Below are 18,372 nucleotides of genomic sequence, written 5' to 3' on the forward strand. Positions count from 1 at the left end.
TCCCCTTTTTAATTATTAGCAGGGATTAATCTGATTTGTAGCATGTCTGATTGTTTTTTAAGTAGCTGCCTTAAGAATTCTAGAAAAGAACCTTCATATTCATTGAAAGTTAATGGTGATAAAGTTTAAAAAGCATAGAACCCATGATATGGGTATACAATATTGGTTGACTAATAGACTCTATAAACTTAATTAATCAAAAATTAATCATTATCTTTTTTTCCTCTTTCACTTAGTTTAGGTCAACTTGCAGACAGCCACACAGATAGATACCCAGCTGGACTGGATCATTTTAAGCATTCACTTCAATTGTCTTCATAATAGATTTTCATAGATACAATCTAATCATTCCTATTGTTAAAGTGACCAAAATAAATGGATTGTCAAAGTTAGAGTTTGCTGATTTAATACATGAAGGTAGTCTAATTTTGAAAAAAAAAATAATCTTTTTTCTTATCAATTAACATCTGAGTAATTTAATTCCCTTGTGATAAAATGTTTAGTATATTTAGGGGTACTTTATTTTTAAATCTAATTCTTAGTAACACAGAAATTTATTATGCAGGCCTACATTATACATAAAGAGCATAATAAAAAAAACAATAAAAAGGAAATAAAAAACCTTTACATCTGCAGAATAACCCTACAATTTACAAAACTCTTTCAGATATATTTCATATGATACTGACCACAATCACTCTGTGAGATAGGAAAGACAGAAGTTACAGTCCTTATTTTACAGATGAGGAAGGTGAGACTCCAAGAGGCTAAGAGACACGCCAGTCATATATATAACAATACATTAAGAACCTGTGATTAAAGAGAGAGTGTGGCATTGTGGACAGAGTACTGGTCTTAGAGTCAGAAAGACATTCAAGGGTTGCCTTTGATATGAGCTATATGAACATGAACAATTCACTTAACTTCTCTGATGCTCTTCTGCAAATACATGACTGTCAGAATCAATTAATCAACAAGCAGTTATTAAGTGCCTACTGTGTGTCAGACACTATGCTAGGCACTGGGGATACAAATACAATGAATAAAACATCCTTGACTTCCAAAGGAGTGGGATTTGGATACACATTTCCATACAGAGACCAAAAAGTGAATCTGGAAATGGTTTTGTTGTGCTCTACAGAAAATTTATATCATGTAGGACAGTAATAAAAAAAAAAAGTCTAAGAATAACATCCTATACTTGGTCTCCAAAGATACGGTCAGTCAGACAACAGCATTGATTGAGTGGACCTGGTGACCTCAGCATAATACCATGTGCTATAGCCCAGCAGCTTATGATGCAATGCACAGAATGAAAAGCTACACAGGTGGAAACCAGAACTTCCTCTGTTCAAATCCAGCATGGTGATTCAGAGAAGGTTTTTTTTTTTTAAATGCTCAACCCCCAGACATATCCCAAAAGGGATGACTCAGTGATTAACTGCATTTGTGAACCCCGAGCAGACTTCACCAGTGATTTTCTTCTTTTAGCTTTTGAAATAGAGATACTTAAGTGTGTTTCCCCAGGAGCAAGCTCAGCCAGAGGTTACAATATTTGTTTGTGGTTCACCCTCTCCAAATTACTTGCAAATGTATTCAAACACAATATAGGGAGATACTTCATTTCCTTGCAAATAATGGTTTGTGGTGTCCTGCAAAAAAGGGTGAGGTGCATCAAGCATAAACGGGAGAAAAAACATTGGTTTAGAAACCCATAAATCCTTATTTGAATCTGCCAACCTGAAAGCCTGGAAAAACTGTTTTTCCTAAATGCTATGTCTGATTAAGCCATACCATTAAATGACAGCTGAACTTTAACATTAATATGATATTATTTAAATAACTGCATGATTTTTTTACACTAAAAATGATGAATGATTTCTGGACAGCTCAATTGACATAAAGCAGGAGGCCCCTTTAATGAGATTTGACAAAATGGAGACATATGCAGAATATTCGTTACAGCTCATATCGCAGAGGCCTTGCTGGGGAAGCTATGGAGGGTTGGTATTTTTATTATTATTGTCTATGGGCACTGAAGCATCTCTTTCAATTGCCAATTTCTTTCTCTGTGGATTTTGAATTTAGCTTGTGTTATTTACATATTACTCTTAATCAGAGAATTTGGTAGGGTACAGTTCAGAGTTGAGATTGTGAGAAAGCTGTGAAATAGAGACTCAGTGTGGAGTCAGGTCAACATTTGCCGGCAGAGTATACAAGGAACAGAGGAAACGATTTTGATTAGGCTTATAGGGGGAGAACACCAGCCTTGAAGCCAAAATAATTCAGTTTGATTTGTTGTTATAGTCATGCTAGTGATAAATGAATAACTTAGCTAAACCATTTTTGGCAAATTATTTTAGATGAACACGTGATCAGTGGGGACTTTGGACATTTGAAAAGAGCTGCTTTCATAGGACCAGCTCTTTTGGTGATATTTTTTAAAGCCCGTATTAATTTTGTCTATCCAAGTACAATTCCTAAGTATGGACATCCCATCCCCACCCCAACTGGAGAGAAAATAAGAAGTGAGTTAATGTAGTTATGTTGAAGATATCTTTCTTGGATTTTGAAAGAGCAGGGATTCCTTATCAAATATTTTCAAGTAAATAATTGATTAAATTTTAAGACTAATACAAATATTCTAGGTAAAGCAAAACATCTTTCTTAGATTCAGAACACTGTCTTTCATTCATTTTCCCACATTTCCAGAATAGTTTTTCCATCAAATACAGGTAAAAACACAAAAAGTTCTGAAATGCATTCACTAGTATTTATAAATTCAAATCAGAAGAGCTCAGATTTTAAAAATCATACCATACACATAATGTATGTATACACACAAACACATACATACATATATGCATGCATACACACATATATACATACACATATTCAGGAATAAATATGTTCATAGATCCTATTTCTAAATTAAAGAAAAAAAAGGTTAAGTTAACACTTGGTTATGTCCCTGATAATGGCAAAACCATAGTCGTTATATAAGAAGGCAGCTATTAAAATAGGAAATGAAGTCAGGTTGTTTCTGCCACGGGACCTACCCTGGGCCATGAAGAAGTATTTTATGTCTAACCCTAACTTTTTCTTCTATAACTGGAGGTATCCTCTCTACCCCCGTGAAAATTTTTAATCTGATTTACTCAGCATATCCAACCAAGAGTTAATATTCACATACTCTCATTTCAAAAGGGTCTTGACACAGGATAGCAAGAATAGAACTGTATACACCTGCAAAATGCCAAGTTGCAATTAGATGAAAAACATGGAATAAAAAAGAGGCCGATCCCTACCTTGCTCTTACCTTCGCAACATTCCTGTCAAGATCCGAGAACTTTTCCCCAAGTTAGCATCTGTTTCTCGAAGCTAAGAGAATAAGTATGTATTAAAAGCAAGGTTTCATACAACTGCATTGTTTTAAAGTGAATTAGTAATCAATAATTTTATTTTATATTGAGAAAACCATACAAAATATCTAAAGATATTAAGAAACTACCAAATAAAAAAAACCCCAACCAAACACTCACAATGACACCTAAATGAACTCTTAAAAATCTGTGGTTCAGAGAACAGCATATGATAGATAATCCCAAGAGCATTAAAAGATGGAATACATGGAACACATTAAAAGATGGAATACATGAACTTGAACTGGAGAAAAAGCAAATGTCTTACAGGCTGACAAAATTTAATATACATCTGGTAGTCATTTTTCAATTTATGAATGTGCAAATTCCCAAAACATAAGTGGGAAAAAATGGATAGAAGGAAAATGAAATTAAACATTTTAGTAGTTCTTTGTTTTATTTTTATTTTTTAAATACCCTGGATGGAGGTACATAGGACACTTCTAGAACCTCCCTCTGTAGTCTGCTTTTTCAAACTAAAGTGCCACATTAACATATTCACTTGGGGGTGTTCCAAGGTGAACAGCTAAAAGAAGAAATCCTTAATTGTTCCTTCTTTCCTCAGTCAAACACTCCAGTGTTCTTTAGATAGTTCTTTAGAATAATGTGGTCACTTATTGGGATGCCATTATTCTTGAAATTTCTGTATACTGGGCCATGCGTTACTGAATTTGCAAAAATGCTACAATATACCCAACTCACCCTTTCCCGAGCACGTTGTATCTTCTCCCTGTCATGACTGAGGTTTTCCAACATCTCCTGGCCAATTTGCTCTGCATTATAAACAGAAGTTTAAATAATGAAAGAAAATCCCTATGCATGTGAGAGCCTTCAAAATGTCAAATTAAAATGGCTGTAGAACTAACTCCAGAAAGCACTACTACATTAGGTTAACAGGGGAACATTTTGATTCACATAATGGAAAAATAAAATATTTTTCCCAAGCAAATATTTGAGATATGATTTACTATATCATTAGACAAATGTTGACCAAATCATCCTTTTGGATACCTGCCCCCTTCCTTGGCTTCAGAGATATCAGTTTATACTTTTTATTTTATTTTATTTTTTAAATTCCAGTAGAACATAGGTTCCTGAGGACAGGGACTGTTGTAGTTTTGTCTTTATCTCCAGTGCCTGGCAAATAATGGGCATTTAATAAATACTTGTTAAATTGAATTCATTGTCCCCTCATCTTTTTTTCTGATCCTAAAAGGTCAGAAATGTGTATACTTGCAAAATGCTAAGTTGCAATTAGATGAAAAAGATGGAATAAAAAATTCCCCAAGTGCTGTTCTTGGCTCATTTTTCTTTTCTCAATGCATTTTCCCTTAGAAATTTCGTTTGATTCCATATTTTCAATGATCATTTTTTAAAGAGATGATTTGTAAATCTAGACATTCAGCCCTGACCGCTCTTCTAAGTTCCAGACCTATTTGTCCCACTGCCTATAGGACATCTCCACCTGGATTTTGCACAAGCAACTCAGACTACGTGTGTTCAAAACCTGTAATCCTCACTTCTAAACCATATTCATGACACCATCATTTACTCTGTCTCCCATTTTAGAAACCTTGACACAACCTTACCTTTCATAGTCAATCAGCTTTTAATTTCTATCTCTGTAATAGCTATCAAATCTGTATCCTCTAGCCACCCTAGTATAGGGCCCAAATGCCACCTATCTGATCTATTGCAGTAGCCTCTTAAGAGGTCTTTCCACTTTTCTTTCATATTTTATGCTGCTGCCAATCACCTTTATGAATAAATACAGTCAGATAATTCTTTTGCTCAAGAATCTCCAGTGGATTTCTGTTGCCTACTAGGCAAAGTTCAAACTCCTTTGCCTAATATTCCAAGCCCTCTGGAGTCCAGTGCCACCATATTTCCTATTATACCTTATTTCACAGAACAGTTCACATACTGTACAACTAAAGGGACTGTCTACTGAATAGGCCATATGATTTCTCACTTCAGTAACTTTACTCAAGTCATTTTCCCTATCCCTATCCCTAGTACATCCTGTCTCTCACAATTCTGTTTCTTTACTTACTTCTTTCAACTCATTTGGACTTTGAAGTCCAGTTCAATGACACCTTCTCTATGACGCTCTCCCTGATTTCTTAGAACTTAAAATCTATGATTCTATGATCCCTCCAATCAGAAATAATATCCTTCCTTCCCTCTTATAACATTTATCATGTAAAATTTCTCTAATGTGGTACTTATATAATATTGTGTATTGTGGTTATCTGTTTGTATCTTATTCCCCCATTAGAAAATAAGATTTATGAGGACAAGGAGCATGTCTTACCTACATTGTACAGTGTCAATTATAGCACTCCGCACATAGCAGGTGACAAGAAAGATATCTGTTTAATTGAATCCAAATGGTAAAAGACCATTTGGGCAATTAAAATGTAAGACAGTAGAGAAAGAATGTTTGCAGTGGAATTTAAATTTTTAACCAGGGTGGCAAGTTCCAAGTATTCTCAGATCTTAAAACAACTTTATACATTCCCCATTCTGAAAGACAACAGAAGGTAAAACTGAACTCTCTTGTCCCAAACAGTATAAGAGACATAGCTTCCAGTGTGTAGGAAACTCAATCAAAGAATGTTAGTGCTGGAAAGGACGTTAAAAGATTATTGGGCCCAAATCTCTCATTTTATATAGGAGAAATGCTCAGCAACTAAATGACATGACAATACCACACATCAGGGTAGTAGCAAAGTGGCACTAGAACCCAGGTTTTCTGAATCCTAATCAAGTTAATATTTTACTGTTTTGTATCATAGATCATAAGCTTTTGACCTATAGATTGTAGAAAAATTTAATACCTCCTATTTTCATGATTTGATATGGAATGAATCTAATTTTAGAACATGGAATTTACCTTACCATTTCCCTGTATAACTCAAGAACCCAGTTTTAAAATATTGTATATTCTCAGGAATAAGTCAACCCTCCATATAGGTTGACCTGAATTTTTCTCATCTATCTATCTATCTATCTATCTATCTATCCACATACCTATATACACACACATGTTAAGATGAATGAAATTAATCTAAGCAGAAGATATATATACATACATATATATACACATACACATATTCTCTATATCTCTTTCCATATGTGTACCTATGTCAATATCTACATAGAGAAACAGCAAAAGAGACACCTATTCTTTCTTTTTTCTTAATTTATTTTTAAACTTAAATACACAATAAGAAAAGAAAAATAAACATATTATAAACTTAAATACTAAATCTTAAATACAAAGTAAGAAAAGAAAAAAAAGTATTGCCATGTGCACAGCAGAATATAAGAGAGGATTCAAAATATACAGCAATAAATTTTCATTTCAAGGAAGTCTATATAATAAATACCACACATTGTGTTCAGAGCTGTCCATCTTTTCTTTGTTTCTTCAAGAGTTTTCTTTTGCTCTCTGCTGTGCACTTTTTACTTTGTTCTTTTTTTCCCCTTCCTCCACCCCTCCCCATAAAGGCTACAATTAAGCATGGGTATATTTATTTTCACACACACACACAGATACACAAACACACACACACACATATATACATACACATACATACACTTCAATATCTATACTCATACTCATATATAGAAATATTCATTCATCTGCATCTATGTAAGACCTATATTTGTTTGTCTCTGAGGGAGGATAACATCATCCTTGATAAGTCTAAGTCATTCCACATTTTTCTAAATCCACCAACTCATCATTTCCTACACCATAGCAATATTCCAACCTTACACTGTCTACTTATTTTAAATAGTCTAAAACAATATTAATATGACTGATACATGGTGCAGTTTCCCTATTTTCTCTTTTGATTAAATCTATTTTAGCTTTAACTTTGTCTGAGATAATGATTACTACCCCTGCTTTTCCCCCTAATAAATTTTAGTCCTGATCTTTGTTTTTATGTGTGTGCCTCTTATTTCTTTATAAATTTAGAAGACTTTTATTCCCTTCTAGATGCATATATTGTTCACTCTTTAACCCAGATCTGATGTGAATAGGGTTCACTCTGAAAAATCCCTCCCTTATTCTCTCCCACCTCCCTATCCCCTTAGCTTTTTATTTCTTTCTGAATTTAGAAGACTTTTATACCCTTCTAGATATATATACATATACACACACATATATCTATATATCTATCTATATCTATATCTATATATTATTCCCTCTTTAACTCAGATTTATGAGGACAAGGAGCATGTCTTACCTACATTGTACAGTGTCAATTATAGCACTCCGCACATAGCAGGTGACAAGAAAGATATCTGTTTAATTGAATCCAAATGGTAAAAGCCCATATATATATATATTATTCCCTCTTTAACTCATTCCCAATGAAAGTAGGGTTCCAGAACTACCAGCCATCCACCCCCATCTAATTTCTCTGTGTCAGTTTTTCCTCTCACATCTCATTTGTATAAGATAATTACTCTTTTTACCTTTTTCTAAATGGTTTTACTTTTTAGAATCACATCATATTCAGGTCTACCCCATTCAAACTACCCAATTACTAATAACAATCTTAGACATACATTTTATATTTCCTCATATAAAAAGCAAACAGTCTGTCCTTACTGAGTCCCTTGTAATTAGTCTTTGACGTGTACCTTATATTTCTCTTGGATCTTGTATGACAAATTTTCTACTAAGTTTTTTTTTTTGGCAACAAAATCCTGAAAGTCTGGTAATTCATTGAATGTTCATTTTTTCCCCATTCAGGATTATGCTTAACTTTGCAGGGTATGATATTTTTGGCTGCAACACCAGTTCTTTTGCTCTTTGATATATTGCAGTGTTGCAAGATTTGTGGTCTTTTAGTGTTGCTGCTGCTAGGTCTTGTGTGATTCTAACTGTGGCTCCACCATATTTGAATTGTTTTTTTTCTCATTGCTTGTAATATTTTCTTCTTGAGTTGGGGGTTTTGGAATTTGACTATGATATTCCTGTAGGTTTTCCTTGTAAAATCTCTTTCAGGTGGTGATCAGTGGACTTTTTTCTATTTTTATTTTCCCCTCTTATTCTAATGCTTTAGGGCAATTTTCTTTAATTATTTCTTGTATTATTGTATCAAGATTCTTTTTTTGATCGTAGCTTTCAGGTAGTCCAATTATTCTTATGCTTTCTCTTTATCTGTTCTCCAACTTAGTCATTTTTCTTATGAGATTGTTTCACATTCTCTTCTATTTTTTCATTGTTTATATTTTGTTTTATTATTTCTTGGTCTTATAATTTCGATGGCTTCCCCTTGCCCAATTCTAATTAAAAAAATTTTTTTTCCAATTCTAATTTTTAAGGAGTCACTTTTTTCCTTAAGATTCTGGATCTCCTTTTCTAATTGGTTGACTTTCTTTTCATAATCTTCTTGGTTTTCTTGGATTTTTTTTTTTAATTTCCTCAATCTCTTTCATTTGATTTTAAAGTCTCTTAAGTTCTCCTATGAATTCTTTTTAGGCAGGTGACCATTTGATGGAGTAGGGGTAGGAGAGGCTTTTTTTTTTTTTTTGCTTCAGTATCCTCCTCTGAAGATGAACCTTGGTCTTCTCTATTTCTATGATAACTTTCTGTAGTTGGGTTCTTTCTTCTTTGACTGCTCGTTTTTAAAATTTGTAGCAGCTTATTATTATAATCACCTCTAGTCCTGGAGTATGGGAGATGGTATCTCTGGCCTCAGATCTTCCTTCAGTTCTCCCCTCTAGCCTGGAACCAAAACCAAGAACTAACTATGCCCTCCTGTAAGTGCCCACAGCCTGTGGAGTCTGCACCCCATTGTTTCTGCACTTACTGGGCATGTACTGGTTCCTTCTTGCCCAAGGCCACATGTTGGCAGGATAGCTGGGCCTGGCATCCCTTATCAGCAGAGGTTCCCTCAATCTTCTCTGTCTCAGATGCTGACTCCTCACACTGTTCAGGAGGTTAAAACTCCTATGGTTGGGGACAAGGTACTTTCTAACCCAGCTAGCCCCAGGACTCCCAGCTTGCTGTTTCAGGAGGTATTTAACTTCATAGGGACCAAACCGTGGTTCTGAGATTTTCCTTTGGATCTTGTCCGGTTGTCCCAGGAGGAGCACTGTTCTGCCCCAAATCTTGTTTATTTTTACTGGCTCTACATTCACCCTGAGGTGCTATTTTGTCTTGTTCGTGAAGGAAATCTGGAGAGTTTGGAATTTTCTGAAGTACTCTGCCATCTTCCTAGAATCTTCTCCATCTATTCTTTCTATATGTATCACTCCTGGATTTTTCAGTAGCTATAGCTCACTTACAGTGTGGCTTTGTCTAGGCTTTTGCTTAAGCTGCAACTGATGCGTAGAAATTGGTAACCCATTAGCAACAGCGACTTTTGCTCCAAAGCTGACATTCAGGGTAGGTTCAGTGCTTCCCTTTTGGGGAGACTTAAGAAAAATTAAATGAATAATTTGCAAACCATGATAGTCATCCTGAAGTAGCTACACCATTGAGTTTTAATGAGTATTTCACTTACTCTGACTCCATCAAGCTAATTCTCCCCTTGGAATTAGACTGATTTTACCTAGCCTGTAGTGGTCATTGGCAGTGTCTTGACTTGACAAATATTCAGCCATGCTGGAGAAATGATTATCTCACTTACTCTCTTTCTGTGATCCCAATGCCTGGGATGCTACCTTGCCCTAGGAATTGAACTTAGAAATTTTCTTTTCTTTTACCCTCCTTATCAATTAGAACAGAGGAATTCAATTAATAATTTGAATGTTTGGCTCACCTTGCATATCTGGTAGCAGAGTTCATAGTTTCTGAGACTTCCTGAGACCTTGAAAGTCATATTAGCTATATTTTTTGGTGTCCATACTTTTATTTATAAACCATACTGGCATCTACAGTTTACACAATTATAAGTAAATCTGGGTTTGGAGACATGACTATTCAACCCTCTTCCTTACCTAATACTTTAGCATATCTTGTTCAAATTCTGAAACTGTTTAAATTTATTAATGATTTTAGCCATTAAAGTACAGACTCTGAATGCCAAATAACATTCACTAAACCACAAATATCAAAGCTAACTGTCATAGAAGGATAACATGTTTTACTTAATAATTATAAATAAATCAGGATACTGGCATTTGATCTTCAAATAACTAAATGAGTCTTTTAGGAAAAAAATAGGAATTGATATGTTTAAGACTTGAACTTTTGCTTTACTGGTACTGAAGAATCTGAATAAAGCTATTTAAAAATCACTCCAATAATGATTTAAAATAATTATTATCTATTGACAAATGTTTTCATAGTTAAAGTTTCCTAAGACAACAATGTAGTAGAAAGAACTCAGCTCTAGTAGTCAGAAGATCCAAGTTCAAATTCTGGCTCTTTTTACTTAATAGCTATATAACCTTTGCAAGTCACTTAGACCTCTTCTGGGCCTCAGTTTTGTTTTTTCCTTTTGTGAAAAAAGATAATATTTTCTTTCCTACTTCACAAGTCTGTTGTGAGAAATGAGGAAATGCAAGTGAAGATGCTTTGAAAACTATAAAACATGATACAATTGAAATATTATACTAATATTATTGATTTTGGTGGGGGGGTTAGTGAAAAGTGACACCTTACTCTGCAGTTAAATATCAAAAACTACAGCAGTGTGCACCTCAGGATACATTACTAAATGCAGTGAAGGAATGGGAAGTACATCTTCATCTCTCTGACCACAAATTGGCATTCCCATTGTGTTATCTTCTCTCACCTGACTTGCAGCTATTTTTAGCTGTATACAATGCCTCCCCAAGATGAAATGTGGTGAGCTGTATGGTTTCTTAGGGCAGAAGCTATACAGCGGAGGATGCTACAGATGATAGAAAAGTAGGAATATGAGTTTTTATCTCTATGTCCACAATAAACCATAATCTAGAATACTGTTACACTCAATCATCATCATTTATAAAGCATTTTTTACCAAGATATATCATAACAACATGTGATTTCATTTATATTAAACAATGCCCATGGAAACTACCACTATCCTAATAATTTAATTTTAAAATGCTATAATTTATACAGTTTTTTTTCTCCAATGGAGCTCAAACTACCTTATACATATTGTACAAGATTCAGGAATTCAGTTTTCTGGCTAATGCTCAAAGCCTATCTATCTGGGAAGAACAGGAATGGATTGCTATCTTCAAGTAATATAAAGCAAAAGATGGTGTTTATGAAAAATTTGGTGATTTTCCATAACAACAACCACAACAGTAACTAACATTTATACAGAGCTTTAAGATTTTAAAAATGGGGGCAGCTAGGTGGCACAGTGGATAGAGCACCAGCCCTGGAGTCAGGAAGACCTGAGTTCAAATCTGGCCTCAGACCAAACACTTGATACTTGCTAGCTGTGTGACCCTAAGCAAGTCGCTTAACCCCAATTGCCTAAAAAAAAATAAAATAAAATAAAGATTTTCAAAATGCTTTAGCATTATATTATCTCATTTATTCCTCATAGTGACTCTGGAAGGTAAGGGCTAGAGTTATTTGCCCTCCTTCCCCCTTTAAAATTTTTTTAAAAATTGAAAGAGGTTAAATGACTTGTCCAGAATCACATAGTTACCAAGCATCAGAGGTAGAATTGGTACTTAGGTCTCTTAACTTCAGATCCAGCACTTGCTACACTACACCATGCTGTCACTCTACTCCCATAATTTATCAATGGTAAGGTTGGTATGCTAAGTAACATCTGGACTGTAGACAACTCTAACAAGTTCCCAGTAGCTATTAATGCTGTGTACTATATAGATTCATTTTATGAGCAAGGCTGATACATTGAAAGAACTCTCTGTATTTGATAAAGTGTTGGGAAAGCTGGAGAGATTTTATAAGGAAGGAAGGAATGAATCAAAAGGCATTTACTAAGTACTTACTATGTGCAAAGCACTGGGCTAAACACAGGAAATACAAAGAGAAATGCAAGCTGGTCTCTGCTCTCAAGGCCTTCATATTTTACTGGGGGGCTGGGGGAAGGGCAATGAGTGATAACCCCTATAGGAGGTTTTAGCAGTAAATGACGTAAAAGTTCCATGGTCCTTAGTGTAATGGCGGTGAAGAAAATGGTAATGCATCTTTAAAGTTCTTTACACTGATAAAACCACATCTACTTCTAACAATGTTGAATCAATGGACATTGTAAAAGACCTTGGTGGTGACTTTCTTTTGGGGTTCTTTGGTAGCTGTAACTGCTGAGGAGGCTGGGGCTGAGCACCTGAAGAAGTATTTCCTACATGTATCTCCACAAGAGTCAGTTCCCAACATAATAGCTTCAGGGGCTTGGCTTGAAGCACAGGCTTGAATGGGTCTGTGCTCTTAGGAGGTGGAGTGTATAGGCTGCTATTTCCTAGCCATAGGCTCAGGGTTCTGGGCTGTCTCCATCTGAATCTCAGAGGTGATAGTGATCAAGTGGTAGGAGTGGTCTGACTTGCCTGGCACATGCTACTATATGTCTCTATTGTGGTCCCTTGCTGCTTTAACTGGGCTGGCTTGCCTGCCCTGTGGTTCACAATTAGTGAGTAATGGGTAGGGATGGTTCCTCTTTCTCCATAGAGGATGTTCATACCTGTTCCCTGCTTTCCTAAAGAATTTTATGGATCTAAGTAGTTTGGCTAGACACCTTAGGGATAATCATCCACCCACGTGGCAAAAAATAAAATATTAACAGAAATATATGTATCTCAGGACTGGCACCCAAATTTAATGGATTTATTGGGTATGGAATTCCAGTTTCATTCCTGCCATCCTGCTTTAAAATTTTAATGTTGTAATAAAGAAAATTCCAGGTGAAAATATATTAGAAACACTCACCTTTATAGAATGGAAAATACGCATACACAGAATGTTGTAAGTGGTTTTTCATACTATGTGCCAAAGTAAAAAATAGATTAGGGACACGATTTATTTATTTATTTATTTAATATACAAAAAGATCCCAAAGGTATCCCGGGCAAGATGAAGCTATTCTAAGTCCACAACTGTTAGGAAGTTGAGGGTAATTCCATTGAGTTTTTCCTGTAAAGATTAAGGTGGTAATAAAAATGAAGGATAAAAGTATATAATTCTGACAATGTGGCAGTCTTTCAGTTTGCAGATAATCACTAATACCAAGAGAGGAGGCTGTTGGCTAAAACCAGTGGTTTCACATGATGCTCAGTACCTGAAGCTTTCAAATTCTTAATCTAATAATTTTAGTAATCTAGTAATTTTAGAGTGGAAGTAGTTATGCTATGTTTACAGAAAAATAATTTCAGAAAACATGGATTTTATGGTACTTTACAGTATAAACACTTGACTCTACACTCTGGCCCTTCTTGAGCTAAAAGAGCAGAGATGGAAGAAACTCAACAGCGATATCGGAATTCTAGATTTTAGTCTGAACATTATATACTAATTCCAGGAAGAGAACACTGCTTTCTATATTTATTCCCTTTACTTGGCTTCTCAAGTGTAATTATTAGGCATTTGGTATTGGAAATATAGCATCAATTCCCATAAAATATGCTTTTAAAAATACCCACCTTCATAGGAATACTATTTTAAAAAAGAAACAGAACATACGTAGATGCTTAGCACATTGCCTGATACATAGTAGGTGCTATATAAATACTTATTAACCTATCTTCCCTTTCCAGTCTTATACCTTGTACCTCACCATATACTCTTTAATCCAGTGAACACTGACCTCCCTTCTGTTCTTTGAACAAGATACTCTATCTCCTCACTCTGGGCATTTTCAGTGGTTGTCCCCAATACCTAGAATGCTCTCCCTCCTTATCTCTACCTCCTGGCTTCCTGTAAGTTCCACCTAAATATCTTTTACAGGAAACCTTTCCCAATCTTTCTTAATTCCAGTGCTTTCCCTCTGTTGATTATTTCTTATTTGGTATACATCTTCTTTGTAGATAGCTGCATGTTGTCTCCCCCATTAGACTGTGAGCTCCTTGAGGGCAGGCACTGCCTCTTGCCTTTCTTTGTATGCCCACTGTTTAGCCCAATATCTGACACATAGCAGGCACACAGCAGCACTTAATAAATATTTATTAACAGACTGGCTGAAAATGAAAAGAAACATTGGAAATTATCTAGTTTAATGCCTTAATTTTGTACAAGAAACGAGGAGAAATGATAGAGCCAGGGCTAGAACCCAAGTTTCTTGACTTCTAGGGCAGTATTTTTTCCTACACATCAGGTGCTCTTAACCTTCTTTGTGTCATGGATCCCTTTGTCAACATTGTACCCATAACCCCCTTCCCCTCTTCTAGAATACTTTTAAATGTTTAAAATAAAATGCATAGAATTACAAAGGAAATCAATTATATTGAAATAAAGATGCAATTTTCCCCATTGAAGTTCATGGACCTCCTGAGATCCATCCTTGGCCCTGCTGGGAGTCTGTGGACCCCAGGTTAAGAATCCCTGCTCTAGACCATCACATTACATGATCAAAGAGATTTTGGTCAACTTTGTCCCTTCTTGTTAACATATGAAAAAAGGTACCTAACATATCTCACTATATACAATTTTTTTTAAAAGAAACAAGAAACTATAAATAGATCAAGATACTACTTTCCAGCAAACTTGAACTACTAGCTGATACCTAAGTGTAATGTTCTTGCTTTTTTTTTTTTGAGCAGATGCTCCCCTTCTCCTTAAGTCTCCCATGATCTCTCCACACCACCTCCCTATCCCCCCCAATCCCATCACTGGTGTTTTTCTGTCCTCCTGTACATGCTATATCAAGCACCTCCTTGAGGCCAAGGACTAGTTGGTTTTTGTCAGTGTAATCTCAATGCCAAGCACAGCAGGGAGCTGCGGGGGGCAGTGCACAGAATGCTGGCCTGAAACCACATGGTCTCTAGCACTTACTGGCTCTATGAAAATGGGCCAGTTATTTCACTCTCTTGAGCTGTGATTCTTATCTGCGGAAATGGGACAATAATATCTTTAAAACTTATTTCATATTATTTTTGTAAGCATCAAATTTGATAACATGTAATAGTAATAATGATGATAATAAAAATAATAAAACATTTATATAGAGTTTACTCTGTGCCAGGCACTGTGTTAAGTGCTTTATAATCAATATTTCATTTGATCCTCACAACAACCTTGTGAGGTAGTTGCTATTATTATCCTTATTATGTAGAGTAGGAAACTGAGGCAGAGAGAGGTTGAATGACATGCCCAGAGTCACACAATTAGTGACAGAGGATTTAACTCAATTAAATTCTTTTCAATAAAACTGATCTGATCCTGCCAGTGAAAAGACTTACTTGAAGAAAGAATTTCTTTAGTTCTTGTGGGCCATTCTCTAAATGTACCTGCTACAGAGAAATCCAAAGTATCTATATCACCAAGTCCATTGCTTCTAATTATCAAAAAAGAGACTGGGAATAACAGAAATGGCTACAAAACCAACACCTATGAAACCTTCTAATGTGTATTTGATTTGGAGTTAGCCTGATGAGTATAATCAGTATGAGAAGGCAACAGTGTCCAAAACTCATTTAATGCTTTAATGTTGGCATTGATTGGAACAACAGTGAACCTAGCTTTCCATTATCAGCAACTGCCCCTAATTAGACTCAAGCCATTGACCACTTCTCAAGGAATGAAACCACAAACATAGACTGTGTCGAAAGATACTAATTATTCCTTAGCACATCTATAATTAATAATTTTCTTTTTACATACTTTCGTAAGGATGTGGTTTCCAAAGAATTATTTGAAAAGAGACAACAGTCATTTGAATCTTCCTGACAGGAGTAAAAGTGGGACAAAATTATTTCCTGCCACTCAAAAAAAAAAAGCTAACTATTCTGTTGGGAGTTTTATGTGTCAACCAATAGAAACCCCTAGCTTTCAGGGATACACTTTAGATTGTGAGGTCACACTGAATCTGTAGATCAGCACAAGATAATGAAGACAAGAGCAGTCTTAATAAGAACAGATCTTCAAGCATTGGCATACACATATGTTATGTACGTATATATCAATATAAACACGCTATGTGTGTGATGCTTTGCATTATAAGATGGAAGATGATATGATCACCTGTATCTTTATTTTAAATTTTAAAGTATTTAATTGATATACTTTATTTTTTGTAATCCTCATTTCCTGATATATTTCCTCTCACTATACAAGGATCTACCTCTAATAACAAAGAATGAACAAGTAAAAGAAAAAAAAGTAGTTCAGCAAAACCAACAAACACATTAGGTATGTCTGACTTTATATGCAGTGTTCCACACAAGTAACTCTCGCCTTTTCAAAGAAGGAAAGGAGGTGCTTTCTTATCTCTCTTCTTCAGGGCCAATAAAGCCATTATGATTACACAACACTCAGTTTTGATTTGTTTTCTTATTTCCTCATTTGTTGTAGTCATTCCATATATTGTTTTCCTGGTTCTGTTTATTTCACTCCATATCAGTTCATGTTTCTCTATATTCTTAATATTCATAAGTTTCTTATGTTATTTAGTATTATTCCATTATGTTAATGTATCATGTTGTTTAGCAATTCCCCATTCAATAGGCATCTATCTATTTGGTTTCCAATTCTTTGCTATTACAAATACCTAGCTAACTCCTAAAACCAGATCATATTTCATATCGCATGCTGCCATCTTGCCATCCATTGAGGCTATCTTTCTATCTGCCTTTCTGGTCCTGTCTTGCCCTGTTTAATAGGGTTACTCCCTCCACAGAGACTCTAGAGAATGTATTCCCCATGTCCTTGAGGAAGCTAATCCATTCTGCTTTGGAAATTCCACTGGGGGAGTTGACCCATCTTGATGAATGAGTGAGTGAATGAATGAATAATGAATGGATGACAAAGGATTTATCAAGTGTTTACCATGTGCCAGGCACTGTGCTAAGTAAGCACGGGGGATACATGAAACTTCAGTGATGATCCCTCCAGGATCAAATATAAAATTCTCTGGCTTTCAAAGGCCTTTATAACCTGGGCCTTTCCTACCTTTCCAGTCCTCTTACATCTTACTCCCCTCCACATACTCCACTATCTAGAGACATTGAACTCCTCCCTATTCCTTGCTCAAAATATTCCCATCTCCCAAATTGTGCATTTTCACTAGCTGTCCCCCATGCCTGAAATATTCTCTCCTCATCTCTGATTCCTGGCTTCCCTGGTTTCTTTCAAGTCTCAGTTAAAATCCTACCTTCTACAAGAAATCTTTCCTAAATGCTATTGTCTTCCCTTTATGATTATCCCTAATTTTTCCTGCATTTTATATCTTGTTTGTACATCACTGTTTGCATGTTTTCTCTCCCATTAAATTGTAAACTCTTTAAAGCAGGGATAGGTTTTTGCCCTTCTTTGTATCCCTAGCACTTTTCACAATGCCTGGAACACAGCAAGTACTTAATAAATGCTTATTAACTGATTAACAAACACTCAAAGAGTTTTCATTCTAATGCTGGAAGAGAACACGTAAATGTAAGATAGAAAGTAGGGTGGTACCTGACCAGTGAGGTGGTTTTTAAGTGGCTGGGAGAGAGTATGGAGGCTTGGTTCTGGGCAAGTTAAGGCAAAAGCTCAGTCATCTGAGTCCAAGGACCCAGATGTAGAATCCAGGTGGTTATGGTAGGTGACTCAGGAGACTAGCTGAAGTGGTGAAAGCATGGTGTGGAAATGGCCAGGAAGTGAGTGCAAATTTATATGGCCAGATCCAGAACAGACCATGGCTCGTATCTCATCCAGAAGTCTACCCAGGCCATACTTGCAATGAGCATAGTACAACCCTCCTACCTTTACATATGCTACCCCTTGCTCTGAGCACAGTAATCAAATTAATACTACCATTACTTTTGGAAAAGGCTTGTCAGCTGACTGCGTTATGGATCAATTCACAATCCTGTGACTCCC

The 18,372-nt window shown here is 35.6% G+C and overlaps 1 protein-coding gene across 5 annotated transcripts in view; it reads right to left on the reverse strand.

Moving 5' to 3' along the window:
• The window catches only part of VTI1A (vesicle transport through interaction with t-SNAREs 1A), a 407,429-nt gene that overhangs the window by 168,731 nt on the left and 220,326 nt on the right, over positions 1-18,372 (reverse strand). For 3 of the 5 annotated variants that reach the window (XR_003568210.1, XM_027851407.1, XM_027851406.1), the window contains 2 exons: positions 4,125-4,195; positions 3,309-3,381 (listed from right to left, as the gene is read on the reverse strand). Coding sequence is in view for 4 of the 5 variants with exons in the window: in XM_027851407.1 (XP_027707208.1) it covers positions 3,316-3,381; positions 4,125-4,195 (137 nt within the window). In the remaining variant the exon portion in view is untranslated. The remainder of the gene's footprint in view (positions 1-3,308; positions 3,382-4,124; positions 4,196-18,372) is intronic. The other 2 variants (XM_027851405.1, XM_027851403.1) reach the window with 1 other exon arrangement.

The sequence above is a fragment of the Vombatus ursinus genome, unplaced genomic scaffold (genome assembly GCF_900497805.2).
Source record: "Vombatus ursinus unplaced genomic scaffold, bare-nosed wombat genome assembly UNPS02009205.1, whole genome shotgun sequence".
NCBI classification, from domain to species: Eukaryota; Metazoa; Chordata; class Mammalia; order Diprotodontia; family Vombatidae; genus Vombatus; species Vombatus ursinus.